This window comes from Toxotes jaculatrix, chromosome 5, assembly GCF_017976425.1.
Source record: "Toxotes jaculatrix isolate fToxJac2 chromosome 5, fToxJac2.pri, whole genome shotgun sequence".
In the NCBI taxonomy this organism is placed as follows: domain Eukaryota; kingdom Metazoa; phylum Chordata; class Actinopteri; family Toxotidae; genus Toxotes; species Toxotes jaculatrix.
The window spans coordinates 495,640-522,427 of record NC_054398.1 but is presented as its reverse complement, the minus strand read 5'-3'; the positions used below and the strand labels follow the sequence as shown (position 1 = coordinate 522,427).

Below are 26,788 nucleotides of genomic sequence, written 5' to 3'. Positions count from 1 at the left end.
TCCTGTGCAGTCTGATATCAGCTAACGCTGAGACACTTCCTACTGCTGCTGCTTCACATCAAAACATTTCAGGTGGCTTTTATTGTGAAGCAGCCACAGGAAACAGAAAACATCAGGGCTTCAGGTGGAGGCTGTGGTTATGAACTGATGAGTTTGTTTGGCTGAAGTAGAAACAGGAACAGTGTCACTGCTCAAACACTCTTCACTGTAGTGTTAAACCACACCTGCTGTTACCACGGTAACCACAACAGAACCAGACGCTGTGCTCCTGCCAGCCGGCGTCCTGCGTGATGTGAAGATGTTTCTGCTCTCAGACTGAAACACTCAGATTCTGGTTTATTCCCAGTGAGAAAACACACAGCAACATTCTCACCACACATCAGGGGAAACCATCGCTCCACCGGGAACATTAACATCGTTTATTCCACCAATTTCATATCAGATGATTAATACTGAGAGGAGGTTACGTAGGAAGAGTTACAAGAGCTGGATCTGTTGGAGGGAGCAGGCGTCTTATTCAAACGAAAGCAGCTGAACTGTGAGAAAACGATCAGGACTGTAAATACGCAGCCAGTAAAACGTGGTGTTGGACTAAATGTTGGACCTGATGTGGCCGGAGTTTCTCAGAGCACATCACAGGTCGCAGCGGGACGCTCGGCCCGTCTAAAGCTCCATCCAGACTGGATTCCTGTCGGTGGGGAGGTGAAGTGACCTTCACCTGCTCTGCTCAGTGATTTAACCACAGCCACACGGACTCCTGCCTCTCTGTCAGCTGGCTCCTCCTGATCTCTGACGATTTTTCCTTCTGCTGCTTTTTATCAGCTCACAGTGAAATTTGACTTCTGAGTGAAAATGGAAGTTAAAAATGTTTCTGCTGATCTGAGACATGGAAACACGCTAACACCAGCACGCAGGCCTGTTTGGGAACCAGCATGACGACGGGAAACACTGAGAGAAGCTCGTTAACAGCAGCCGTGGCCAGCTGTGGCCAGCCCCTGTCTGCAGTGAACCATGGATGAACAGACACCTCTCACTGGATCACTGACACTGAAGGAGACCTAAAAACAGCAGAATTCTCAATGAAGTTCTGCAGGATGGACATCAGAGACAGTGACATCCTTAGGAAGTGAGGTCACACTGGATCATATCTACATGTGTTTCAGGTGTGTGGGTTCAGATCTGGACTCTGCTGCCCCCCCCCCCCCCTCCCCCCAGCTCTGTGGTGCCCCCCTGGCCTGGCAGTCAGATCCTGTACTTAGACCCAGGGTTTAAATCTCATCCAGAGCTGTGAGTTAAATTACTGAGGAGCACAGAGAAGAGTTCACCCCCTCCCCCCCACCACTCATGGTGTTTCATTCTGTCTGAATGGGGCTTTAGAAAACATCATGAGGAGAGAAGGAATGGCTGTTTGAGTGAAAGAGACAATAAGGTACAAGAAATTACAAAAATAAGATTCTGAATAATCTTAAATCCTTTTTACATTCTCTTCTTCTTCTCCTCTTGTTTTTTGGGGCGAGGGGGGAGGGGTCAGTCTCTGGTTGCATCAGCTGTTCACTACGATATGAAGGCAACTTTGCAGCTGTTGTGAGAGTTGGTTTCTCTCAAGTGTCCGTGGCCGTTGGAGCAGGCGTCCTGCCGCTGCGTCGGCCTGGGAGCGGCAGGAGATGCAGAATCCGTCGGGTCAGAGCCGGAGACTTTTGTGTCGAAGCCCAAAATGTTGCCGACGGGGTCGGGCAGATCCTGAGGACACACAACAGCTCAGTCAGGCCCATCAGAGCTCACGGATTATACCACGTAGACAACAAGAAAGGAAACCTGTCGAGCTTCCAGCCATCGCTCCCGTGTGCGTGTTGCTGAACATACCTTGCAGCTCTTCATCTGCAGACAGATGCCCTCAGCTTTCTGAAGAATCTCCTCAATGTCCAGTTTCATTGAAAGCTCGTTTATGTGCTATAAGAAAGAAGAGGACACGTGGACCCACAGAGTGGCGTCAAACCGCCGACGGAAAATGAAATGGGGACATAAAACGTGTTCCTGCTGTGATCAGCGTCTCCTGCACCACGCTGCATGTTGACATTTTACCATTTCTGCATAACATTTGTCTTATTAGTCTTTGTCTTATTGGACAAAGTCGGACAGTTTAGGACTGTATGATTCTCTGAGAGCGGCATACCGCTGTACAGCAGGCTAACAGCTAACAGCTAATGGCAGCAGTGCTGTAAACGCTCAGGGTTCAATGAGACGGGTTCAGCTGGTCTGTGCTGCCCCCTGCTGGACCGGACATTTAAATCAGAGGCCAGAGAGTCAGATTACCTTCAGGATTTCGTTGAAGCCGTAGTTCTCCTCCATGATTTTCTGCTTCTCTGAGTCCAGGATGGCACAGCAGACCAACAGGTGGAAGTTCTGACAGGGCAGACCTGTCCACATCACCTGAGGAGGACAGGTACAGAGCAGATAGGCTCATCCAGGTAATGACCGGTCAACGAGTCCTTCAAACACACTCAAAGTGTTTCAACATCCAGGTGGAAGAAACAAATACTGAAGCTGAGACGGACACAAAGAAGTCACAGCTTCTATGGAAGGACATTTTCTGCTGTTGCTGCAGTTACACGTGTGTCCCTGCAGGAGTCCCAACACTGCAGATCTGTCATGATAAAGCTGTGTCTGAACGTACACGTGAAAACTGACCTCCCAGAGCCGGAGGACGTCCTGGAAACTGAGCTCCCTCTTAAATCTGATCAACAACCAGCGGAAACAGAAGTACAGATAACCTGAGTCCTGGGACTCTGAAAGACAAACACACAGAGCCGGAGGGAAGACAACATGAAACGTAAAGCAGCAACTTCACCAGCAGAAAACAAACATCTGACTCTGAGAAGGAGATCTCGTTCTCTGAGAGCTTCATACCGAGGTAGTTCCAGAAGGCCAAGTCCAGCAGCCTCAGCAGGGTACTGAGCTGGATCAGCTGAGTCTTCATCCCCTGCATCTGCTCCTCAAAGTTCTGGTGCTGAAACAGAAATATGCATCAAACACATGTAATCCACTGAAATTCACTCAGTGAACAGCTGAATGTCAGGAAGCTGCTGTGTGTGAAACACCTGGTTCTCTCACCATTTGGTCCATGAAGGAGACAAAACACCAGAAGGCGTCCACCTCGTTCTCCATCACGTAGAGGATGGGAGAGAGCAGGTCGCTCATGCCCTGGACGTAACCTGAGCAGGAGGGAGTCGGTGTTAGACACGTTAACAGCTTCACCAAGATAAACTGAGCAAATGTAACTCCAATCGAGGTACGACGGTCTGTTCCACAGGAGAACCAATCACACGCTGTCACACACACTGAATGCTGAGCTCAGGTAACAGGGGAACTCGCTCTCTCACCCAGGTCGAAGTCGTACATGCAGTAGGTCATCAGGATGTCGTGGAGCAGGACCAGACCGGGGTTGTCGATGCCCTCATAGAACCTATTTGTTCGGTCCGTTCTGTTCACGTCTTTCTCTAAAGAACCGACGGCACAGAGGTCAGTGTCACACATTAACAGCAGATTCATCCCATTTTCCCACGTAGGAAACAAACGCTCACCGATCAGACTCCTGTAGTCTCTGAGTCTGGAGTTCCTCCTCTCCTGCTCCTCGCTGACCGACTTCCACTGCAGCTTCATCCTGAAGTATTCATCACTGTCAAACAGGAGGAGATCACCATGGTAACAAACCGGGAACTCGACAGATGACTGTTACCACTGACCAGGGCTGAACGACTGATCGTTTTCTGATCATAGAACCAAAGCTGCGGGTTTTTGCAGCGCTCCTGACTGACCCAGGATCTGCTGTGTCAGCTGTTTCACACATACCTGCCGTCTCCCTACCTGCCGAGCTCACCGGCACAGGTCAGGCTAACGCAATCAGTATCACCTGCTCCACCTGCTGCTTCGTTAGTGAAATGGCTTCAGCTGGAGCAGAAGCGGAGTTACGCGCAGACGTGCAGCAGAAACAGGTACTGTGCAAAACCTGTCGCGCTGAAGCTGCAACATCCAGCGGAAACACAAGCAGTTTATACCGACACCGTATTTATACCGTACGATAAGAGCATCCGAACACACCGGGAGGTAACGCGCTGACTAGGCAAGGGAGGCAAGGGAGTTTTCCTTGCCACTGTCGCCTTAAGTGCTTGCTCTGGGTCTCTGTAAAGCGCTTTGAGACAATTTTGATTGTGGAAGGCGCTATATAAATAAAATTGAATTGAATTGAATTGAAAAATTGAATTGACTGTTAACACGGTCACCGAAGGCGGATTTAAAAATCTCGTTTAAAAACTTCTGCCACTGACCTGGTCAAACTGCCACTGTCTCTGGTAAATACACAATTACAATAACAATAATTCATTATCAAAACAGTCGCTGATCTTCTGTCAATCAAATGAGTTTCCCAGAGGAAACGTGACTCCACGCAGAAGCTGTAACCAGAGAGTATTTGGTATTTGTACATGATGTTACTGAAAGCACTGATCAGAGTGATCAATGATCAGAGTGATCATAATGTTGACATGTTGGCTCAGGGGAAGCACCACCCGCTCCGAGCTGTGGCTGCGGCGTGCAGTTTTCGTACGTTTTGTTTCTCTGCAGAGCTTTCCTCTCCTCCGCCGTGCTGTCCCACGGAAAATACCCCAGCAGGAACTTCCACGCCTCCTTCCTCACGGCGTGGCAGAGTCCCTGCAGATTCACAAAGATAAAGACGCGATGATCAGAGCACGCGTGTAAGATGCGACTTCACTCTGTCGCTCATTATCGTTGGGTTCTGTCTGTTTCCGACACAAATGAACTTTAAATGGAAAAACGTGACGGGAGTGATAAATTCCACGTGCCCCTTTGAAGATGAGCTGTCTGAGGTGAGGGATCTTGACCATCCTCCCCTCTGGATCCTGGTGTTTGGCCCAGTCCTCCGCAGACAGAGGCTCCCTCCTTGTCACCTGAGGCCTTGTTCCCAGGTCGATCTGATGGGGACAAAGGTGAAGCGGCTAAGTTTACCTGTGCTTCATAAAGCTAACACACCTGTGGTTAAGAACATTTGATATGAACACAGATAGAACAAGGAAAGTCCTGACAGAGGACTCAGGGTTTCACAGGGTTTCAGTGAGACCCTGCAGTAGAATCACCCTCCTCTCACCCTGGTGATGACCTCGAAGCCCGGCTCCTCCTGCTGGTTGATCTCCAGTCCTGGGATGATTTCTCCCAGCAGGTCAGCCACCTCCTCTGGGGGGCGCTGGTGCTGCTCCTCTGTCCCCCGGAAAGCATCAAATATGTAGTTGGTGACTTTGGAGAAGCCGCCCAGAGTCGTCACGTACGGGTCTTTTCTGAACTTCTGACGGATGCAAAGAGTGAGAACAATTCAAATCCATCAAAACTTTATGAGGAGAGAAAATATTTGAGACATTAAAATATTGTGAAGCTGCTCAGTGTTTCCTGTGGATAAGTTCACCTTTCTTACAAATTTAAAACCATGCAAACAAAAGAAATGAAAAAGAAGAGAGGTGTGTATTACTTCCATGTCGTGTTTATGATATTGAACAGTGGTAACTTCAGTTTCTCACATGAACGAGGCCAAAGTTGTTGTCGTCCAGGAGATTCTCGAAGGACTGGGACAGAGCTTTGTTCGGAGTGCTGACCCACAGACACATCTCATCGTCTGGAGACCTACAAACACAAAACGCACACAGCTCACCTCAGGGATTTACAGAGCGGCTTTCACGTTTCTGCTGCGCCCCAGCCCTCGAGCAGATTACCGTCCGATATCGTGAAAATGAATTAAGATATCGATAAGCTCTGCAGCTTTGGGAAACTTGGTCCAGTGACGATCTATGAAAAAAATTGGCAGAGATCAGACCTGCAATTTAGGAGATGTCAAATTTCAGTCAGACTTAGGGTGAGCGGAATGTGGCCTTTGTTACAGCGCCACCATCTGGACTGAGCTCGTGTTTCTTGAGAACTAATAAAGATGACGCAGACGATCAGCTGGACGTCGCTCTGGTGATGCTGGTTCTCTGAGCACGACAATATCCGGCACTTAATCCCAACGATTTCATTATGAAAGGCTTTGATAAGAACTTTAATAACAGCTGTCTGTGGTGCTGCACCTCTGCTCTCAGGAGAATAATCTGACACGATGCTTGGTTCAGACAGCTGAAGAAAAAGACGTGTCCTGGCCGCATGCGGTCCACTGAGGACCTATAGAATCATCACATCACAGGTGGCGACAGTGCTCCAAGAAGTTCAGCTATGTTCTCATCATATCATGCTTATCTGTGCTGATGTCCTGGTGGGTTCTTACTCGCTGAGCAGAGCGAATCTTCTCAGGCTGTCCAGAAACTCTCTGCTGCCGCCCTGGTGGAAGTGCAAAGCGGGGAGGGGGGTGGAGGACTCCTTCAGTTTAAAGACCAGGAAGGTCCAACCTTCCTCTTTCACTGTGATGGACCTGAGGTCGCTGACACTGAAGGTGAACGCCCACCTGCTCCTCTCGTGGCTGTGGTTTAGAGAGCCTGACAGACGAGGGAAAGGGAACAGAAAACAGACAGGGCCCGGTTTCAGAATAAGAGCGCAGGAACAAGCTGGTGGCTAAGCTAACATCGGGTTAGTGTTTAAAGCAGACTGCAGGAAACTCACCCTCTCCGTTTGTGCAGGGTTTCTTCTTGAAAGACACGGCGTTGACCATGTCCCACTCCGTCTCGTAGCTCTGCTGAGTTTCTAACAGCTGGTGAGGCCTCTCCCCCGGACACTGAGCCCACTCCATGACCGAACTCGAGTCCTGATGAAACACAGAGTCACTCTTGATTTTCTGTGTTAGCTGGTGTTCTGCAGAAACATGCCACAGCACAGCCTGCTCTTATCTGTCACACTGGACAGAAACAATGACTCGTGAAAAATAGAGATGACCCAGTGACAGCTGTTTTTTTACCAGCCAGATGTTTGACTTCTAAACTCGACACAAACACAATGACAGTAACAAGTAAACTTCTGATATTCATTCAATAAATTGTCATAGTAATAATTGTCATCTCACAAATTGTCATTAGTGGCTTAATGTTTCCTTTGCTAACTTGCTATTTGCTTCATATTCAGAATCACATTATACCAGAGGTTTTCAGACTGTAAGGAGCCTCCCCAGAGAGGAGTGGGAGAGTCAAGGAGGGGGTCAGGAGGGAGAGAGGTGAGACAAACTGTGAGGTGAAGCGGACAGGTGTATGCAGGTGTTAGTGACTGTCATTTGTGACTGACAGTGACACAAACCTTCCCAGCACACAGCATGTTGGATGGGTCGACGGTGTCTTCCAAAGGTCTGTACTCCACGAGGACCTCCCCATCCTGACGGTGTGGAGACAGAGACGTGGTCCACAAGTTATTAAATACACACAACAAACCAGCAACCACATGACAAACAACGAGCCCCTTTACTAACACACTATCTATGACATATTAACAACATCACCTGAAGAACTGAAACAGTCAGTTTACACAAATTTTACAATTAATGATTTTGATAAATGAATTAAAATTTTCAGTCGTCTTCCAAACGAAACCTCTCAGGTTACAGCTTACAGCTTCTCTGACTGTTATTATTTATTACTGTTCTGCACCTTAATAACTGCACACATACTGCACTGTTCACATAACAGTTCTTTTGCACAGTCTTCACTCTCAGCTGAATTTGCACAACAGCTGATTTGTATATATCAGTACAGTTTATATTTTGTGTAACTTTTTTTTTTTTTTTTTTCACTTATGCTCTTATTAATATTTTGTAAATACTATTATCTATTTTATTTACTTACAACGTTTTGTATGGCATTCTGGGTGAAGAGCAAAGTAAGAATTTCATTGTACAGGGAAACCTGTTTCCTTACTGTGCAAATGACAATAAACCCTTTGAATCTTTGAATCTCAAAGTCTGTTTCTATCACAGTGACTGGACATCTTTAAATGGCTGTAAATAACCTGCAAATGAACTGATTACCTTGTCCACAATCCGAAGTGACCCTGAGACCAGTAAATCCTGCTCGATGCCATCTTCATCGCTGCTGGGATGAATGAACACTCCTTCATGGTCAAATATAACCTGTGTGACAGATGTGACATTCAGCTCAGCTGCACTTCAGTCTGCTCCTCTTGTGTATTTACAGCTGAGGCTCAGAACTCAGCATCTGAATCTCTGAAAGATAAGTGCTCCGCTCAAACATCTGGATCAATGACAGTTATCAACACACAGTACGATGTGCCAAATGCTGGGGGAGCACCGGCTTGACAGGCAGTTTCATCTGAATGCCGCAGTTCAGCCACCATCGCTGTGCAACTGGTTCTGCCAGTCTTACCAGCAGCGAACTGGTCTGACAAACCGATGGTAAAGTCCGTCAGACCAGGCTGTACTCTGTCTGCTGGAACACGCACTGCATTTACTGCCCAGGCAGACGGAAATAACCTTTGTCCCTTCTTTGTTTTTATTATACATCGATTTGCTTGGAAGCAGAACAGATGTTTAGCTCAGGTGAATCCGGGTTCTTTGAAGTTCATACACAAAAGTAAATTAAACGTTAGACACACTTAAAGTGACATCACAGACTGCAGCGTACACGGCTGACAGGAGCAGACCCGGATGAGGTCCACCTGGTTTATCTCACGGCACAGACACCGAGTCCGAAGCCTCTTAACGGACACGCCTGTGCAGTCACTGCAGCACAAACTCGGTCAGACCGTCAGCCGTTTGTGGGACTCCTCGGCGGCCCCGGCCTGTAAACAACCGCCAGCTCGCCCGGTTAAGCTAATGTTGGCGTTAGCTGTTAGCATGTCGGCAGCAGCCCCAGGGGGGCAGACCGTGCGTTTAAAGACAAAGCACACAGAAAGCCTGGGGGCAGCTTCTGGCAGAGGACAGTGGTCCCTCCGTGTCCTCACCCTGTCGCTGTAGCTTCGATTAGCACAGCGGCTAACAGCGGCTGGCTAGTTAACCTGCGATGCAGGCGTGTGGGGTGAACACGAAGCTAGCTGTGACCGGTAAACACGGAGCTGTAACCGATAAATACGGCTGCTGGAGACCGATAACGGCTGAAACAGACAGGGCGCGCCGGGCTGGGTTAAAGAGGCTCTTACCTTCTGTACAGACTCCGCAGCCATGTTGTCTGCCCCGTCTACTGATGACGACAGCACCTCACGTGCCTGTCAACGTCCAAAACAAAACGGACAAGTCAGCTTCCGGAGCAGAGAGCTCCGCGACGCATGCGCACTGCGAGTCCTCGTTTTTATTTCAATACGACTGTTAAATCGAAAACACAGAAACAGTAGAGTACATGTGCAACAAGCGAATGTAAAAATACTAAATTATAAGTAAAAGTACAGTTTCAAAATCCCACTTCAGTGAAGAATTCTTAGCTTCCTGTAGGAACAGTATTCAGTACAGTACTTCCTGTCTCCTGTGACTGATCTCTGATCAGATCATTGATCCTGAGTTGCTGAGGCTTCAGCAGCGTTTTCCTCTCGTAGCTGCTCCAGGCTGTAAAGGAGAGGATATTTTCAAAAATAAGGCCATGAATAGTTTTTGTTTCTAAAATGCTGTAAGAGGAAAAATCTAAATCAGATCAGAATGTGCTGCCCCTCCCTTGGCCAAAACAGGAGCAGCTAGCCTTGGTACACCTGCACACTGTTTTTCAGGTACTTGGCAGGTATACGGCTGTAGCAGCATCTTGGAGAACTGGCCACAGTTCTTCAGTGGATTTAGATGGTCTCAGTAGACTGTCTCAGCAGGTTCCTACGGAAGTGGCTGGGATTTTGGTTCAGCTGAGACATACAGTTGTGTGTCTTCATCACAGCTATGGGAACATTCACTGTCTCTCATGATGTCTCTAAGTGGCTTTTATGGTGAGAATAATGATGGCGGTTTAACAGTCAGAGACCTACAAACTCTTCAGTGATAGGATATCATGGTCAGTCGTATCAAACTCTGCGCTTTGGTCTGAGAGGACAAGAGCTGACACTTTATGTTCATCAGAATTTAGTCTGAGTTTGCTGATCATTATAGTATGAGCAGTTTCAGTGCTGTGCTCTAACGCCTGGCTGAAATTCCTCCGGGACGTTTTTTTCTTTAAGAAAGGAGTTTTTTAATACGCTTCAGAACACCCCTGTGGTACCGCGGAGGAGTCACACTCGGTGAGAGTCTTGCAAATCTCAGGTAATGTAATGCAGGTACATTTTCACACGGCTACATCTTTCTTACACCTGAGTTTACGTTAGCAGCAGCTACGAGAGAGCACGTGAACAACTTGAAGCCTCCTTATATGGGATGCTTCCAGTCTCGTGAGATCTCGGTGTGTCTCGCGGTATTTGGCGGAGAAGAGACGCGGACGGTGAGCTGACGGCCGCGGCGGATCGAGTTTAAACCAACTGATGTTTAAAACGGTGAAATGAGCGACAGGTGTACAGTCCGGTGAGTTTACGGTCCGCCGGCCGCTGCCGACTTCACTACAACATGGAGTTAAACACGGTTAATCGATCTCCCAGAGAGGAGGGGGAGCTCGAAGACGGAGAGATCTGCGATGATGAAACCGAGGAGAGTGTGCCGTTCCGGCGGGGGGAGGGTAGCAGGCCGGGGGCGCCCACGCGACCACGGAAACCCCACCAACACCCGCACAATATACTGTCACACATGGGCCACCAGCCGCCGGACTTCCGCCTCCTGATGCCATACAACCTCGGACCTCACGGCCCCTTTCCCCCGGGCCACAGGCAGCAATGTGGGCCGAGCGGGCCCGACCGGCCTCCTTCTCCTCTGCCGCCTCCGCTGCCGCCACCACCGGGACTCGGTCCTCACGGCGAACCCGGCCCGCGGTCCAGCTTCTGGGAGCGGAGCCACGGCGCCCTGGGCAGGTTCAGACACCGGGCCATGCCTAACGGCGGACGCGGGGCCTGGAACCGAGGCTGCCGGGCGGAGGGAGGCAGAGTTCCCGTCGGTCGTTACGGGCCCGGAGAGAGTCACTGCAACAAGACCGACTCTCCCTCGAGAAAGCGTATCCTTTCCTGCTGTCTGTAATTGTTATATCTGAACGGAAAGCGTCGCCTGGGGACTCTGATTTAATTAGAGTCCACCAGAGGCCCGTCGCTGTTTCACAGGCCTCATTTATGATCCAGGGGTCGGTCCAGGTACACAGGTACAATGAGCCTGTCTTGGGGTGGGGGGGGGGGGGGGGGGGGGGCAATATATCCAGGATATCTTTGAGATTGAGTTATCTGGATTCACTGAGCTGAACACTGACCGTGTCACCTGCATCATGAAGCTGGTTTTCACCTGGCTCAGGTAAATTTATCCACCTGCTGCGAGCGCGTTCACGTGAAAGAGGCTTGTTAATTAAGTGTGAATTAAAATACAAGCAACACGAACAAAGCTCTGAATGTGATATGAGAAGAAGCTTAAACCTAACCATACCTGCAGCTACGTTCAGTGACAGTGACATCCACAGGTCATATTCAACAAGGTGAGGTGGAAACAACACAGTCACGTGACTGGAGGACAAAAGAAAACACTAGAAGTAGTTTCCAGGTATTATCAGGCTGAGGATTTACTGTCACTAAGATCATGGGTGTGTTAGTCCAGAGCCGGACAAAGACAAGTGTGTGTTCCTGCGAGCGGTCGCGTCTGTGATCAGCAGTGAAATCATGACTGTAACTTCATGAGCAGTTAATGTGAACAGAGCTGCAGCCTCCGCTCAGAGCTGGATAACTGATGAATCACTGCAGTAATTATCCAGCTCAGGTGGCTCAGGTTGGTCCCGGGTCAGGGGATCCAGCTGGTTTACTTCGGTATCTTGTGAACTGAGTATCGTTTGGGTCGTGTGAACTCGTGATGAACATTTTTACTCTGCTCTGACTTTTCACAGACAATGTGAAAGTGAATTTGCCCTAGGATATGAATAAAGTATCTCTATAGAAATCTGACCTGCTAATTAACGAAGTGATGAGCAGATTAGTAGAAATAAAAATGATCATTAGTTGCCGCTGTATTTCTACTTCCCTTAACATGGACCTCAGAGAAGCAGCTGGGCAGGAAGCAGGTGAGAACAGCTCCTCACAGCGTTTCCAAACCAGAGAACAGTGTTGACGAGTCCTTCGAGGACTTGCTGTCCAAGTATAAACAGATTCAGCTGGAGCTGGAGTGTATCCGTAAAGAGGAGACCATGGCTCTGGAGCCCAAAGCGTCCCCTGTCAGAGAGGACACACCAGACAACAGCGCCAGTATTACAGAGACCAGAGCAGCTCCCGAAGCAGCTCACAGTCCGGCTGGACCAGAGGAGGCGTCGGAGCTGGAGAGGGCCGAGAAGAAAGTGTTCCAGGCGTTCAACATCAAACCTCTGCGTCACAAACTGCCCACCCCTGCTAACCTGGACGAGCTGCAGAGGAAATGGGCGGATCAGGAGAAAGGTGAAGCTGAGACAGAGAGAATATAAGTACCACAGAATTCCAGAGTAAAAGACATATGTCTGCTCTTTCCACAATTTTGATTGTGGAAGGAGCAGACATTTAAAAAAATTGAATTGAGAAATGGATGCTGGAACATGATCCATCTAAAGTATGAGGAAGTTTGACCTGTGTTTTCTCACCAGGTGAGAAAGAAGAGAGAGCAGAAGATGGAGGAGAAACAGAACAGAAGCCTGAAACCGAGACAGAGGAGAAGACGTGTTCGTGCTGCAGCGATGAGACGGACAGAGACGAGAAGGAGAAACCCCAAAAGACGTGTTCGTGTCGCAGAGAGTCGTCGGCCTCCAGCGAGGAGTCCGCCATCTCTCCTGACAAGGTGGGTCTCAGATCGCTGGTGCATTCGGTGACAGCTGTAAGAGTCTGTATCTTTTGAAACTGACTCTGTTTCTGACTCTGCTCTCTGAGCAGCCTGTGGTGAAGGTGGAGGAGGAGGAGCTGTCGGAGTTGCAGCTGCGCCTCCTCGCTCTGCAGTCAGCCAGTAAGAAGTGGCAGCAGAAGGAGCAGCAGGTGATGAAGAAGAGCAAAGACCGGATCACCAGAGCTGCGCAGGAGAAGACCTCCGCCCCCGGCTCAGGCCCCGGCCCCGGAGCTGCTCCACCCAGCAGGCAGAGAGTCACCACCAGGTCTGCCTCCTCTGCTGCTGCTGCTGCTGCCGCTGCAGAGAGGAACAGAACCAGGTCCAAACTTCTGGAGAGAGACAGAGACAGGCCCAAGACTGGGCCTCGACCTCCAGACAGAGAGAGACTTCCAGAGAGAGACCGACCCAAACAGAGTCCAAAACCTGGTCCCAAAGCTCCGCTGGACAGAAGCAGAACTCCAGGAAAACCCCACATGGCCAAGAAGATGATCAGTCCAGGTGAGGACGGTCAGAACCTGCAGAACCTGTCACAGCACCTGTTTGAGATCCCAGTCTCATCTTTCTTCATCGTGGACTCTGAAAGTCTGGAAGTGCAAAGAAAAAGTGGTTCGTGTCTCCTGACTTTCTCCTGATCTTCCCTCAGGCTCAGCAGCCAAGCAGGCGTTCAGGAAGCAGCAGCTGAGGACGTGGAAGCTGCAGCAGCAGAGAGACCAGGAGGAGAAACGGCGGCAGGACGAAGAGGAGCGGCGCAAACGAGAGGACGAAATCCGCAGGATCCGCGACCTGTCCAACCAGGACGAGCAGTACAACCGCTTCATGAAGCTGGTGGGAGGAAAGATGAGGACACGCAGTAAAGTAAGAGGCTGCAGATTCACGCGTGTGTGTGTGTGTGTGTGTGTGTGTATAATCTGCCCCTTTGTCTCTCAGTTGATTAAGGTTTGATTGATTCCTTAAAGTCCAGTGCGATGTCTTCAGATGTCTTTTCTGCCCCATCGACAGTCGAAAACCCAAAATACCAAGTTCAGCGTCATAAAGACGAAGGAACGTAGCGAAACCTCTCACTTCCTGTGGCGTGTTTGCTTCTGCTGTCTGAGCTGTGATGTTCTTTCAGCTGTTAATCTGAAAGACAAAACATGAAGACAGATGGACCAGGTGTTTCCCTGCAGGAAACCACCAGTGTCTCAGCCGCCGAGCTTCCTGCTCTGTATTTAGAAGAATGTTACTAAGGCCAGACTTTTCCCATCATGCTGCTGTGATGCTGCGTTAACATACAGTAACATGTGAGGACAAACTGTTACAGAGGTCTGTCTTTGCTCTTCAGTCCAGGGATCGTGAACACAGGAAGTCCACAGGTAAACAGGGCCTGGACGCCTCAGGTAACCTCTACCAGTATGACAACTATGACGAGGTCGCCATGGACACAGACAGTGAGACCAGTTCACCAGGTGAGCAGACAGAAAAAAGACTGTCCTTTATTTGATGAATGTTTGTGTGACGTGACAGTGTGGACGGCAGGCAGATGGACTGTATATGTCCATGTCCAAACGCAGGAAATGTCCCTTCTCGGTGATAACTGTCCCAGTAACCTTTGACCCGCTGTGTTTTTCAGTCCCGTCGCCCACACACCACACGCTGAGCGGTGAGGATCCAGGTTGCTTCCCTCAGGTGTCTCTGTATGTGACAGACTCTGCTCAGCTTGGACTGGTACGCTCCTCGTCTCACTCTTTTTGTCTTCTCACCTTTCATGTCTGTCTTAATGAAATACTCAGGTTTCCAAATGTACACCGAAACATCTTCCCTCCACATCAGGACGAGTGTAAAGACCCGTCCTGATGTGGTTCCTGTGTAAAAGCACGTTGTAAAGTCTTCGTCCCCTCCACCTCCACTCCGTGGAGACACAGGGGTTCTGTCTTCAGGACAGAACGTCATCAGATGTGTCAATCTGATGTGTCAAAGCCTCACATTAATTCAGTTCAGTGTTATTTATACAGCTCCTTCCACAGTCAGAACGGTCTCAAAGCTCTTTGCAGAGTCTGACCCCAGATCAGCCCCAGAAACAGGCTGACCCTCCTGCTGAGGGCCGGGCTGGGTAAAAGGAGGAAGAGGAGGAAGATGGTTACAGAACGGATCCGTTAGCATCAACATGAGATATATTTGTAGACATCTGTTCAGTGTTCAGGGGGACACGAGGAGCTGTCCTTTAAAGGACGTCCACCTCGTGAGCAGTTACTCTGTCAGTAATTGATAATTTCACGGAAAGATTCATGTACAAATCATGAGACGTTAACGTAGATATAAAGTCCGCTCTGTCTCTGTCCCCACCTCAGGACTTCTCTCAGCCCTTCCTCTCCCCCATGCTGTCCGGTGTTCCTCCCCCACCTCCCCCTCTTCCACCTCCACCAGATGAGCTGGAGCCTCCTCCCAAACCTCCCTTTGCTGATGAGGAGGAGGAGGAGGAGATGCTGCTGAGGGAGACGTGTCTGATGTCAATGGCCAACAAGAGGGTGGCGGCGACCGGGGTATGTTACCGATCACATGGGATAGTTTCACTGCTGAGGGGTGGAGGTGAGGTGGGGGTAACCAGCTGTGATGATGTGAGATCTTTTCTTTCCTGGGTCTGTCTCCAGGAGAAGAGCTCCAGTGGTCCTCCGTCTCCAAGCTGTCCGCTCCCTGCAGGCGTCCAGCAGCCGCCCAGAGGAAACCTGAGCACCGTCAGTCTCAACACGGTGTCTCAGCCTCGAACCAAGTTCACCAGAGGACACCACGCCCCCAGAGCTCCGCTGGTGGTAAGACCTCACACCTGATCCGATGTCTGCTGCGATCCAACAATTTTGTCCTGCAGCAGCGTTTGTTGTGTGTTTCCTGCAGCTGCCCAGACACAAGTCGGTGGTGGTGTCTCTCAACGATTCGGACGACAGTGACTCGGACGTGGACGCCTGCAGCTCCACGCAGGCGGTGTTCGGAGGACTGGAGTTCATGATCAAAGAAGCCAGGAGGACGGTGGAGGTGGGACACATTTTCTGTGTGTGTGTCTTCTTCACCTGTTTGTACCTTCTGTAAAATGACCAGCTTTTGGATCTAAGGACGGGGACAGGAAGCTTTAACCCTGTTGAGGTTCTGTCAAAGGTCTTTGGTCCTGGTCTGTCATATCACCTCCTGTCCACAGGAGAGACATTGACTTCATCAGTCTGTTTGTGTGGACCATTGTGATGTGTGATTTGAAACTGCGCCTCTGACGTTTCCAGGCGGCGAAGCCGAAAGGAGCATCAGGATCTGAGAAGGAGAACAACCCCGTCAGAACTCCAGAGGCTTTACCGGAGGCCAAGAAGGCAGAGTACCGTCTGCTCAAAGAGGAAATCGCCAGGTACCAAACCGTAAACCAAACACTGGCACTCAGGGACAGATCAGGACCCACAAACACGTTTCAGATGTGTCCAAACACTAAACGGTGACATGTGTCCTGACGCCTCGCAGCAGGGAGAAGCAGAAGATGCTGAAGGAGCACAGTCAGAGTCCTCGGAGCTCCGCCTCACCTGCTGCCCCGGAGTCTGCGGTGGATTCATCAGGGAAGACAGCTGCAGAGGTGAATCTGAGCGAAGCAGAGCAGAGACTCAACAAAAACAGGTGAGACAGTCAACGCGGGGAGGAGACGCTGGTCTCTTACAGGTCGGGGGAAGTCTTTGGAGTGTTTTTCTGTTTATTTCCTGATGTGACCGAGGCTCCGAAGCTCTCATGAGGCGATTATTCTATATTTTTTCAGGGGGTACAGTGACCGTGGGCGGGATGACTTTCATTTCTGCAGGCCTTTAACTGTCCCATGCTTCCAGACATATAACACGTACTCCTCCTCCTCACACAGGGAGCTGCTGCAGAGGGACGAGGCCGTGCTCAGACATCTCCTCCAGCAGGAGCTGAAGAAGAGGGAGTCCCTGAAGGCTGCTGAGGCCAAGGTGGCCAAACTGAGAGAGCAGCTGCAGGCGTCAGAGAAGATCGTCACTGCCAACAAGACGCTCCTCAAGAAGCTGCAAGAACAGGTGACTTATTCAGAGTCCGGCTCACATCTCAGGCCCACAGACACGGTTTAGTTTAGTTGACTGTGCAGTCGTAGTTCACACCTGGCCTCTGCTGCCCTGCGCAGGTGCATCGCGTCGAACATCGAGTGTCCATAAAGAAGAGTCTGGCTGTCAGGTTGGAGCAGGAGCTGGCCCAGGCTCAGCTGGCTGCCGGAAGAGGAGCCAAACGCAGATCGGACGCCAGCCGGACCCAGGTGAGTAACACTGACCTGGCATGGGTCAGCGCCGCGGTGATAAAACAGGAGTAGCTTTTATTAGTGGACAGTTTGAGGCTGAGTATCTGAAGGTGGCTCACGTGTGTGAGGGAGGAACCTGGATCCTGAGCTAACCTTTGAGTCAGACAGAAGACAGAGTCTTGACTGGGTGTTAGGATTTTTGGCAGCCTCTTGAGCAGGTTCTGGGCAGATCCCTGCACATGGAGAAAGACAGGACTTCAGCAGAGTAAAGCGGGAGCGGCGCCACACGACGATGACTACGGTGTAACGAGGCCGCGCCTTCGTTTGACTCTTCTTCTTCTGTCCTCTCAGCTCAGCAAGCTGCAGCGTGTGGACGGAGTTCCTCGTGGCTCGGAGCGTCACTTTGCAGAGCTGATTGCTCAGAAGCAGCGGTTGCAGCAGCTGGAGTCTGAATACGCCCTCAAGATCCAGAAGCTGAAGGAGGCCCAGGCGCTGCATAACAAAGGACTTCCATCGGAGCCGCCGCCACTTCGAGCCTCCACCCCTCCAGACCCTCAGATCCAGATGCCGACGCCCTCCAGCCCCTTCCCTCTGCCCCAGCCCTCCCTACACGACCTCACCCAGGACAAACTCACCCTGGACAGTGAAGACGTCGCTGAGGCTGACGATCACGAATCAGAATCCGCGCCCGCGCCTGCACCCGCGTCCACCGCTGTGGCTGCGGGCCCCCGCCGACGCTCCCTCCGTCAGTCCAGCAGCTCCTTCACCAAACCCAACCTGGAGCAGCTTGGCTCCGCTCCAGCTAAAGACAGCAGCGCCGCCAAACCTGCCAAGGCCGCAGGTAGCCCTGAGGGTCCTGCAGAGGTGTTTGCGGGGCTGGACCTGGACGCTCTGAGGCTGAGGTACCAGCAGCAGCCCCGGCTGGGAGAGCTGCTGGTGAGGGAGCTGCAGAAACTGGGAGAAAATGTCGACCGCCCCCCAGCGAGACAGGTGAAACCAGAATTTCAATTTATTATAAATTTATTAGAATTTAAATTTGTAACTCGAGTAACGGAGTATTGAATTTGAACTTTGTGGTCTTCCCACGCTAACGTGTGTGTGGACGGGGTTTCTGTCACTGTGCAGGTGGTTTCAGTGGAGCTGGACACAGCAGGTCTGTCAGGCAGCACGGAGCTTAAACCTGTTCCCTTTGGATCGTATCACAGCCCTCTGCTGGTCTTCAGATCCTACAGGTACGAGAATTCACTTTTGTTTTAGGACGTTGGATCAAAGCAGATTTACTGTGAATTTTCTGACACTGATGAACAGAAAAAGAGCCTGAAGTCACTTTATCATCGTCCACCATAAAGACCATAAAGAGAAACAGTCCACAGGGGACATCATGCCATGTCTGATGTCCACAGCTGTGGAAATAATCCCGGAGTGTGTGGTTCTGTCCTCTGTTCTGTCTTCCAGGTTCAGTCCGTACTACAGGACCAAGGAGAAGTTATCTCTGAGCTCTGTAACCTACAGCAACGTCATCGAGCCCAGGAAGTGTTTCTGTCGCTTCGATCTCACAGGAACCTGCAACGACGACGGCTGCAGATGGTGAGTGACATCAGAATAAGTGGGCGGGTCTCTGTGAAGCTGCTGCGTGTCGTCTCTGTGGCGGTTAATGTCTGCGTCCTCTCCCTCTGCTCTGCAGGCAGCACATGAGAAACTGCACTTTGACCGGAAACCAACTTTTCCAGGACATTCTGTCGTACAATCTGTCTCTGATCGGCTGCTTCGAGAGCAGCTCGGACGAGGACATCTGTGTCTCCACGGGTGAGACGCAGAGAAGTTTCCCGTCACCGTTCTCAGATCCTTTATGCTGTGTGGAATACACTGCAGTCATTGGCTGTGGTGTTTTATTCATGTTCCCGTGTGTTTTGTAGAGAAGTACATGAAGAAGCTGTTTGGCACAAACAAAGATCGTATGGGAGTCGATCAGAAGGCCGTGCTCCTCGTCAGCAAAGTGAACGAAAGCAAGCGACACGGTCGGTCGGCTTCTCTCTGAACACCTGTCATCAGAAAACTTTTTCCTGTCTGGTTTTGACTGATGCTCTCTTCCTGTTCTCCAGTTCCTCCGTTCACCACCTGCAAAGACGTGAGGAGGTGGAGACCGAAGCCGTCGGCGCAGAGCGGCGTCGGCCCCGAGGACGACGACGAGCGTGAGACCGGAGGCGGAAACGTCACATCTGGGGGATACGGTGAGGAGGAGGTTCACCGACTTCAACACTCGTCTGGAAGGACTTCATGTTACATCATGTCGTCCTCACTGGTCCTCATCAGTCCCCACAGTAAACAGGGTCCCCTCAGTCTCAGCCTGGGACGAATGTCTTTAGCTGTGTCTGTGTTAGTCGGTCTCCAATTTATACTCGACGATCCTCTGACTTTTCCTCTAGCGCCACCATCAGGTCACATTTGGATTTGTCCACACTTTGGTTTATGATCAGACACCTGCAGAGCTAATTCTGTTCACCAGCCTCAGCTGGACTCTGTGTCCTGCTGACTAGCTAATGTTAGCATGCTAAACTGTCTGTACCTGTGTCTGATGCAGCGTTCACACAGTGTCAGCAGAATGTGACGGGAAGAGCAGCTGTTACTCAGGCCAGGAAGTGCAGACACATTACCCCAGGTGTTACCCCAGGTGTTACCCCAGGTGTTACCCCAGGTGTTACCCCAGGTGGTAGCCCAGGTGGTAGCCCAGGTGGTGTCCCTGGTCTTACCCCAGGTGTTACCCCAGGTGTTACCCCAGGTGGTAGCCCTGGTCTTAGCCCTGGTCTTAGCCCAGGTGTGAGTCCCGGTGCTAAAGAGAATAAATGAGCTTCTTGCTCTGTTGTGTTAGCAGCAGTGCAGTCAGCTGCTGTACTGCTGGTGTGTTCTGAGCTGTTCTCCCGTCTGGTTTTGATGGAGGAACAACACCCAGAGCTCTTTGACATAAACAGGTGTAAATGCTGAAGTTTCTCTGAGATGTAAAACGACCAGTTGCATGTTTTGTGAATGAGCAGCTGGAGGTAAGTCACTCATGACTTCCTGTTTTTGCACAGATGACTGCTCCACGACCAACCTGTCTGCTTTAGATGTGTGCGTCACATCAGAGGACAAGCGTTACTTTGTCAGTGAGACAGACGACATATCAAACCTGGAGACCAGTGTTCTGGAGAGTCCTCGAGACACTCAGCTGTGGATCAAACTCGCCTTCAAGTACCTCAGTCAGAGCGAAATGTAAGTCGGCAAGCTGCCGGCCGATTCAGAGCTCCGCTTCATTTTCTCCTTTGACTTTTTAAAATGAGAATTGAATGTGGTATGTTGGTGTGCAGGTCAGCAGCCGAGTGTTTGGAAGCCGCCCTGAACACGCTTTCTCGTGCTCTGGAAAGTAACTGTGATAACCCGGAGGTGTGGAGCCACTACCTGTCTCTGTTCTCCAGACGAGGCAGTCGAGAGGAGGTCCAGGAGATGTGCGAGATGGCTGTGGAGCATGCGCCCGACTACCGAGTGTGGTGGAAGGTGAGTGCTCAGATCTGAGGACAGGGACGAGACACAGCTGAGACAGCTGTGAGACAGCCTCCTGCTGACTGACATCAGCAGGAAGCTGAACACAGGTTGAACTCTCAGAGGAGATTTACCTGTGGCCGCCTGCACACTGTCAGCGTGGACGTAGCCTCAGACTGGAGTCACCTCAGTCACATGCTGTTAAAACCTCTCGAACTTTCAGATCAATACGCGACAATAAAACTAAATGTGAGGAAAACTAAAACACTGGTAAGACGATTGTGTTAAATCTGAATGACCTTTGACCTTTGCTCCCCCTGCAGTATCTGAGCCTGGAGAGCTCGTTCGAGGGGAAGGACTACGTGTGCGATCGACTGCTGCAGTTTCTCCTCACTGAGGCGTCTTCGGGTGTCACGGACAAACTGTCCTTCCAGCTGATGGAGGCTCTGCTCTACAGAGTCCAGCTCAACCTGTTCACAGGCAGGATGGAGAGCGCTCTGGCTGTTTTACAGGTGAAACGTGACGCCGTGTTCCTGAAGCTGTGTGTGTGTGTGTGTGTGTGTGTTGACTCTGGTGCAGGTTCCCAGGTCTGAAAGATTCCGTTGAACACTTACAGGTGTGTGTTTTTCTGTTTGCTCTGCAGAACGCTTTGAAATCAGCCCACGACAGGAGCATCGCCGACCACCTGACAGCCGGCGACCGAGCGCTGGTTTGGCTCAGCTACATCCACCTGACGGAGTTCGACCGGCTACCGTCCGGCCTGTACGACCCGGCGGAGACCGGGCCCTCCAGACTGGTCAGCAGAGAGTCCTTCCTGCTGGAGTGGAGAACGCCGCAGGACATCAGCACGCCGCCGGACATCCTCATCGCTCTCTTCCAAGGTACGGAGACGGAAAGCAGAAGCGGTCGGGGTTAATGTGTCGTAGCGACTGTTTTACTGAGATCATTGTTCAGGTTCAGATGTCAGTTTGACACCGCAGCCTCTCACTTTGTCCCTAAGACGCCATCCGTCAGTGCAGTGAGGAGTCTCTGTCTCAGGCTGAGAGGACGCTGGCCTGTCTGCCTCTTCACACCAACCTCATCTTCCTGAACAAGCTGCTGCAGAGGTGAGCGGTCCGCCTCGGCCCTGGGGAAGGTTTGCACAGTTTCGTTAGGTTGTTGTTGTTGTGTTGTTTACAGACCTGCTCACAGCTCGTCTGCATCGTTTATTTATTTAGTCTTTGCGATCTGCAGAATGTTTACCAGGCTGCCTCTGGTTACATGTGCAGCCTCTTGGTGGTTGGTTGGTGTAGAGTGTAGTGTATACAGTCTCTGTGCTGGACGTGTTTCTGCTCGTCGACCTGTTTGGACAACTTGTGAAGACGTTGTCGTGTCCCTGCAGGTATGACGAGGGCATCGTTCTGTGTGAGTCTCTGCTGGAGTTCTGTCCCGAGTCCTGCGCCCTGCGAGACGCTCTGGCCGACCTCCACATCGGGAAAGGAAACGGGGATCAGGCGGTCAGCATGTGGCTTCACGCTCTGGCTGAGTGTCCCAACAACGCCGAGGTCTTCTATCACTCCTGCAAGTTCCTCATGTCTCAGGTGAGCTCACACAGCAGCACCTGCAGCCTGCTGCTTTAATCAGAGCCTCTCAGGCTGCTCCTCTTCAGTGACGTTCATGTCGGTGTTCTTCCTGCTCTGTTGCTCCACAGGAGAAGTCGAGCGCTGTTGTTCCTCTGTTCCGAGGATTCATCCTGTCGCTCTGTGAGGACGAACAGAGTCAGAGGACACCTGTTGACGTTCTGCGGTACATTGTGTTCAACTGAATTTCCAAACACACGGACTCAGAGTGGTGAAAGTGGCAGCGTTGGTGTCACATGTTGAAACACACTGAGTTTTCCGTTTGTCTCCCACCAGCCACATCCTTGGTTTTCCCACCGAGGAGCTGCTGAGAGGTCCGGTCCTCAAGAAGGAGCTTCAGGAGCAGCTCAGGCAGCAGACGCCCTACCTCCACCTGATTCACTGGTGTGTGCTGATTTACTGTGTGTTTACAGGTTAGCCCAGAAACACCATGTGGACCACGTGATAGATGTGTTTCTAGCAGACTCCTCAGCGACAGACCAGAGAATCCTCTCCTGCTGAAAGCTTCTTCGTTTGAATCTGTTGTTCTTGCTCGTGGTTTCGGTGCGTAGGAAGTCCTCACTGAGCCTAACCCCGTAGAGTCTACGGGCTTAGGCTGTCAGAACCGACCCTCTTTACTTGAGAGGTTCTGTCATGGGTTCCCTGTAGAGCGACTGTGCTGCAGAGGTTAAGCTGTAGATGCTGAAGTGCTGTCGTTCTGTTGCAGTCGCTGGCAGTGGCTGCACGGGTCTGTGGAGGAAACGGTGGATGCGTTTGAGAGAGCGCTGGGCTCAGCCATGCCGCTGGAAGAGCTTCACACGCTGTGGACGGAGTGAGTGTCTCCTGCAGGACCCATCGTCCACTGCAGAGAAAAACTCTGCCATTGCCGCCTGAAAGGATTCAAGCCGCTGTGTGTTTTCTCTGTGTGCAGCTACCTGCTGTTCAGCCGCAGTCAGCAGACCCGCGGCCCCGCCCACAGCCCCGCCCACAGCCAGTCCAGGCTGTTCTCAGACCTGGTCCAACGCTGTCTGAGCACCGTCCCGTCTCGCCTGGAGCTCCCCTTCAACCCGGCGGAGTTCTGGAGCTGCTACCGCTTCCACAACAAGGTAAGACGTCAGGATCGAGCTGCTGAGCGTCTGTGTGACCGACCGAGCTGCAGGAAGCAGCAGCTTCAGCCACAGACTCCGACAGACGACGGCTCCCAGATCTAATACCAGCAGCCGCGGTGTGGCCGGCAGGGCTCTCACCTCGGCATGGCGACACGGTGACGCGTTGCTGCTGTGAGACAAGAAAATAAATACAACAAATTGATAAAACAGAATAAATAGAAGGAGTTAATGTGGTGCCCAACATCCCTCAGATGTACGACAGGTGATTTTACCCCGAATTCAAATGATAAATAATTGATTATTAGATTTTAGAGCTCGGAATAATTACGACAGGGTTTATCATTAAAACAGAAAGGTTTTTCTGTTTTTCATTACATTTGACTGATTGATTGACTGATTGATTGACTGGTTGATTGACTGATTGATTGATTGACTGGCTGATTGACTGATTGATTGATTGACTGGCTGATTAGACGTCAAGAACGTGTAAACAAGTGAAAGAAAAACAGATGTTGAATCAAAATATGAGACGTCAGGTGAAGTCCTGCTGAAAACTCTGCTCTGTCCCAGTCCTCTGGCTCGTGGACAGTGGACAGTGTTAATGTTTGTCCCCCCTCTCTTCACTACATCTTCAGGTGGTGACTCTTTACCTGAGCTGCCTGCCACAGACCCAGCATGCACCTGTCCTGGAGAGACTGTTGTACGCCATGCCCAACAACACTGAGCTGGGCCTGAGGTACACACACTGCACACACACTACACACTGCACACACACTGTTAGCTGTGTTGTTGTGTGTTGTTGTTGTTCTCAGGCTGTGTAAATGTTTCTCACGTTAAACACTCAGCAGCTGATCTCTGGTCAGCGTGGGCGTCTGTTAGAAGCAGTTAGCAGCTAACTGTCTGTGCTGCGGTCAGTGGGTGGGCAGCGGCGGCGTCTCGGGGGGGGGGGGCGGCTGCTGTCTGAGTTCAGGTGTGCTGTCAGTGCTGATCTGTTGCTGCACAGGTTGCTGTATCAGGAGTGGCAGGATGGAAACTTGGAACACCTGAAGTTCCAGGCCAGGATGCTGAGCGGTAACTCTCCAAAGTGTTTGGCCAACTGGAAGATGTGAGTGGAAATAAAACACGTCAGAGAAACGCAGACAGACGCAGGTTTAGATCCTGAACTGTCAGATATTCTGCAGACGTTCTGTGTTTAAACGCTGAAGTGTTCTGAGGGAGTTTCCGTGAAGCGAAGCTGACGGCGTGTCTGTGCTGTTTCTCGGCAGAGCGATAGCTGTGGAGGAGGAGCTGAAGGAGCGATCTGAGGTGAGTGAGTGACGGAGGCGTGTGACAGTTATTAGGGTCTGAAGGAGGTCGAGACCATTTAAGCCAACAGCCTGATACATGCAGAAACTCTGCAGGTTTCCTTCTCCTGTAAAAACGATCTAAAACTGTATGAAGTTTGGTGTGAAGCCTAAATGTTACCTGCTGCAGTGTGTGCTCCGTCACTTTGGTTTTTCTGTTCATGATCATTTCATGTGACTGAACCTTATTTCTTCCCCTGCAGGCTTTTTACCACCGCCCGCTGTAATCTGTAACGCGTGGCGGTTTAGATTGTTGACTTGAGTTTTTGTTGCACGGTTGTGTTTTCGATGACGAAAACATGACTACATTTCTGACTTTTCTTTCCACGCTTTGGTTTTTTTTTGTCGTTGTCCTTTGCTGAACTGACTCAGTGTCCCGGCGTCTGGTGTTTCCTTCTCTCCCTCTCCCCTCTTTCATTTGTTTTTGTTATAGGTGCGACTTCTCTATCAGCAAGCTCTCCACCACCTTCCACTGTGTGCTGCCCTGTGGAAAGATGTAATTTACCCCCTTCACTCTCTAACACTCATACAAACACATAACACACTGCACAGACCGTCTGTGACCCTCGCTCCACTCTGTCACTTCACATGTCTCAGCCTCATCGAGCTCTGAGGGCTGCTGGTTCAACTGGACCTGAACCAGCAGAACCAGCAGCTCAGGATCTCAGCTGTATGAGATACACCTGTACACCTGTACAGAGTCAGTTCATCAGGTACACCTGTTCTGTTCTTTACTCTGGAGTCATGTGAAGTGACAGGTGGAAACAGGTTCTGTCTGTTGTTTTTACCACACCTGAAAACACGCATGTTCACCTGCTGCCCCCTGTCCTCCCCCCTCTTTATGTCTTTTCCTCCTCTGCCCCCCCCCTTGCCCCGTCTCCTCTCCTCCCTCCTGAGCCCCCCATGTGTCTCCCTCTCTGTCTCCCCTCTCTGTTTGTCTCCCCCTTTACTCTCCTACCTCCTCTGCCCCATCATGTCTCTCCCTCTCCCCTCCCCTCCCCTCTCTCTCTCTCTCTCTCTCTCTCTCTCTCTGTCCCTCCCCCCTCTCCCCTCTGTCTCCCCCTCCAGCGCCTGCTGTTTGAAGCGTCTGACGGAGGTGTCTCAGATAAGCTGAGGAGGCTTGTAGACTGGTGTCAGCAGGTGGGCGTGAGTTTGGTCGTGGGCCGAGCTCAGGGAGAAGATCACTGATGGTCCTCGGCTCCGTCTCCGCGACGTCAGACTCCGACACTTGTTATCATCGCAACAATAAAAAGAAATCAGCAGATTGGCTGTAGATGATTGAGTGAGAGCAGACAAATCAGACGAGGTAAGACAGACGTCCCCCTCCGCCTCCTCCAGGACACCTCGGAGGCCCCTGTGCTCCCTCGAATGTCCACATGTGGACCTGCTTATGTCCCATCACATCATGTACGTAAGTATAGACCTGCTGAGTGCCGATCCGTGTCCTCCCTCCTTTTGTTTCTGTCACTTTTCATTTGGATTTCATTTCCCTCCCTCTTTATTTTACGTTCCCTCAGGCGGGGGGTTGTGGTTGGGAGTGACCGTGACATCTCACTGTGGTGTTTGACCCCTCCCCAGTGTGTGTTTTAAAGGATGCCCCCCCCCCCCCCCCTCCCTCACCCCCCTCCCTCACCCCCCTCCCATAGTGAAGCTGCAACATCTGCACGTTGGTTTTTCTTTGTGTCCCAGAGGAAAAGGAAGACTTTTATTTTGTTAAACTGATCAAACTGAGTATTGATCTGGGTGCCGAGCGGCGCGGCTGCTTCCTGTTTAGTATTTTCTCTTTGGGTTCGATGTGAATGAGCGTGAGAGACACTGCCACAGAGACTGATCCACGCCGAGCCCAGCTCCGGGAACTCCCTTTAAACGCACTACTGTCAGAGACGGTCAGGACGCGCTCTCATGTGCAATTTGTCTTTTTCTTTTTGTCAAAGTTCTGCCACATAATCATTAAAGAGTATTAGCGAGGAGAGGAGAGTAAAGTCCTTCCACTGTTGTTTTTTATATGTTGGATTTAAATGTTATTAAATTATTTTCTAAAGATACAGAAGCGTCTCCTGAGTTTTCATTGTCTGGACGTTGAACTGTTTGTTCTTTCTGATTAATGGTTT

General features: G+C 50.8%; 2 protein-coding genes across 4 annotated transcripts; one reads left to right on the top strand and one right to left on the bottom strand.

Annotated features, from left to right (window-relative positions):
- Positions 1 to 396: 396 nt before the first annotated feature.
- tbc1d15 (TBC1 domain family, member 15) lies at positions 397 to 9,195 on the bottom strand. Of its 2 annotated transcripts, XR_005894096.1 has the most exons (18): positions 9,130 to 9,195; positions 8,003 to 8,104; positions 7,279 to 7,353; positions 6,655 to 6,796; positions 6,323 to 6,530; positions 5,586 to 5,688; positions 5,162 to 5,356; positions 4,860 to 4,988; positions 4,604 to 4,707; positions 3,582 to 3,676; positions 3,381 to 3,497; positions 3,112 to 3,212; positions 2,908 to 3,007; positions 2,689 to 2,786; positions 2,314 to 2,430; positions 1,864 to 1,950; positions 1,482 to 1,740; positions 397 to 519 (listed from the first exon to the last, which is right to left on the bottom strand). XR_005894096.1 is itself a non-coding variant. In XM_041038515.1 (17 exons), exons 1-17 carry the CDS (start codon positions 9,151 to 9,153, stop codon positions 1,555 to 1,557), a joined length of 1,983 nt encoding a protein of 660 aa, XP_040894449.1. In that variant the 5' UTR covers positions 9,154 to 9,195; the 3' UTR covers positions 397 to 1,554. The 2 variants fall into 2 exon arrangements, 1 of the variants encoding a protein (XP_040894449.1); XM_041038515.1 differs by having other exon boundaries at positions 397 to 1,740.
- A 1,146-nt stretch (positions 9,196 to 10,341) lies between these two features.
- Positions 10,342 to 26,721, top strand: LOC121182155 (zinc finger C3H1 domain-containing protein-like). Of its 2 annotated transcripts, XM_041038512.1 has the most exons (35): positions 10,343 to 11,039; positions 12,058 to 12,447; positions 12,630 to 12,820; positions 12,913 to 13,360; positions 13,506 to 13,717; positions 14,184 to 14,307; positions 14,472 to 14,566; positions 15,190 to 15,381; positions 15,490 to 15,648; positions 15,731 to 15,868; positions 16,108 to 16,226; positions 16,337 to 16,486; positions 16,722 to 16,896; positions 17,001 to 17,129; positions 17,463 to 18,101; positions 18,237 to 18,343; positions 18,567 to 18,698; positions 18,796 to 18,917; positions 19,028 to 19,129; positions 19,214 to 19,342; positions 20,183 to 20,360; positions 20,456 to 20,642; positions 20,951 to 21,139; positions 21,271 to 21,508; positions 21,628 to 21,733; positions 22,009 to 22,207; positions 22,318 to 22,412; positions 22,523 to 22,630; positions 22,953 to 23,057; positions 23,157 to 23,331; positions 23,970 to 24,070; positions 24,338 to 24,439; positions 24,600 to 24,639; positions 25,111 to 25,173; positions 25,746 to 26,721. In XM_041038512.1, the coding sequence occupies exons 1-35, from the start codon at positions 10,502 to 10,504 to the stop codon at positions 25,863 to 25,865; spliced, it is 6,297 nt and encodes a 2,098-aa protein (XP_040894446.1). In that variant the 5' UTR covers positions 10,343 to 10,501; the 3' UTR covers positions 25,866 to 26,721. The 2 variants fall into 2 exon arrangements, with proteins under 2 accessions (XP_040894448.1, XP_040894446.1); XM_041038514.1 differs by lacking the exons at positions 25,111 to 25,173; positions 25,746 to 26,721 and having other exon boundaries at positions 10,342 to 11,039; positions 12,058 to 12,448; positions 12,628 to 12,820; positions 24,600 to 25,103.
- Positions 26,722 to 26,788: the final 67 nt, after the last annotated feature.

Coding starts and splice junctions, on each gene's coding strand:
- tbc1d15 (XM_041038515.1), bottom strand. CDS start 9,153: ATGGCTGCGGAGTCTGTACAGAAG. Junction 6,797..7,278: donor ACATGCTGTGTGCTGGGAAG/GTTTGTGTCACT, acceptor GTGTTTCATCAG/GACTCGAGTTCGGTCATGGA. Junction 6,531..6,654: donor ACCCTGCACAAACGGAGAGG/GTGAGTTTCCTG, acceptor CTCGTCTGTCAG/GCTCTCTAAACCACAGCCAC.
- LOC121182155 (XM_041038512.1), top strand. CDS start 10,502: ATGGAGTTAAACACGGTTAATCGATCTCCCAGAGAGGAGGGGGAGCTC. Junction 15,382..15,489: donor AGAGGGTGGCGGCGACCGGG/GTATGTTACCGA, acceptor GTCTGTCTCCAG/GAGAAGAGCTCCAGTGGTCC. Junction 22,413..22,522: donor ACACCTGTTGACGTTCTGCG/GTACATTGTGTT, acceptor GTCTCCCACCAG/CCACATCCTTGGTTTTCCCA.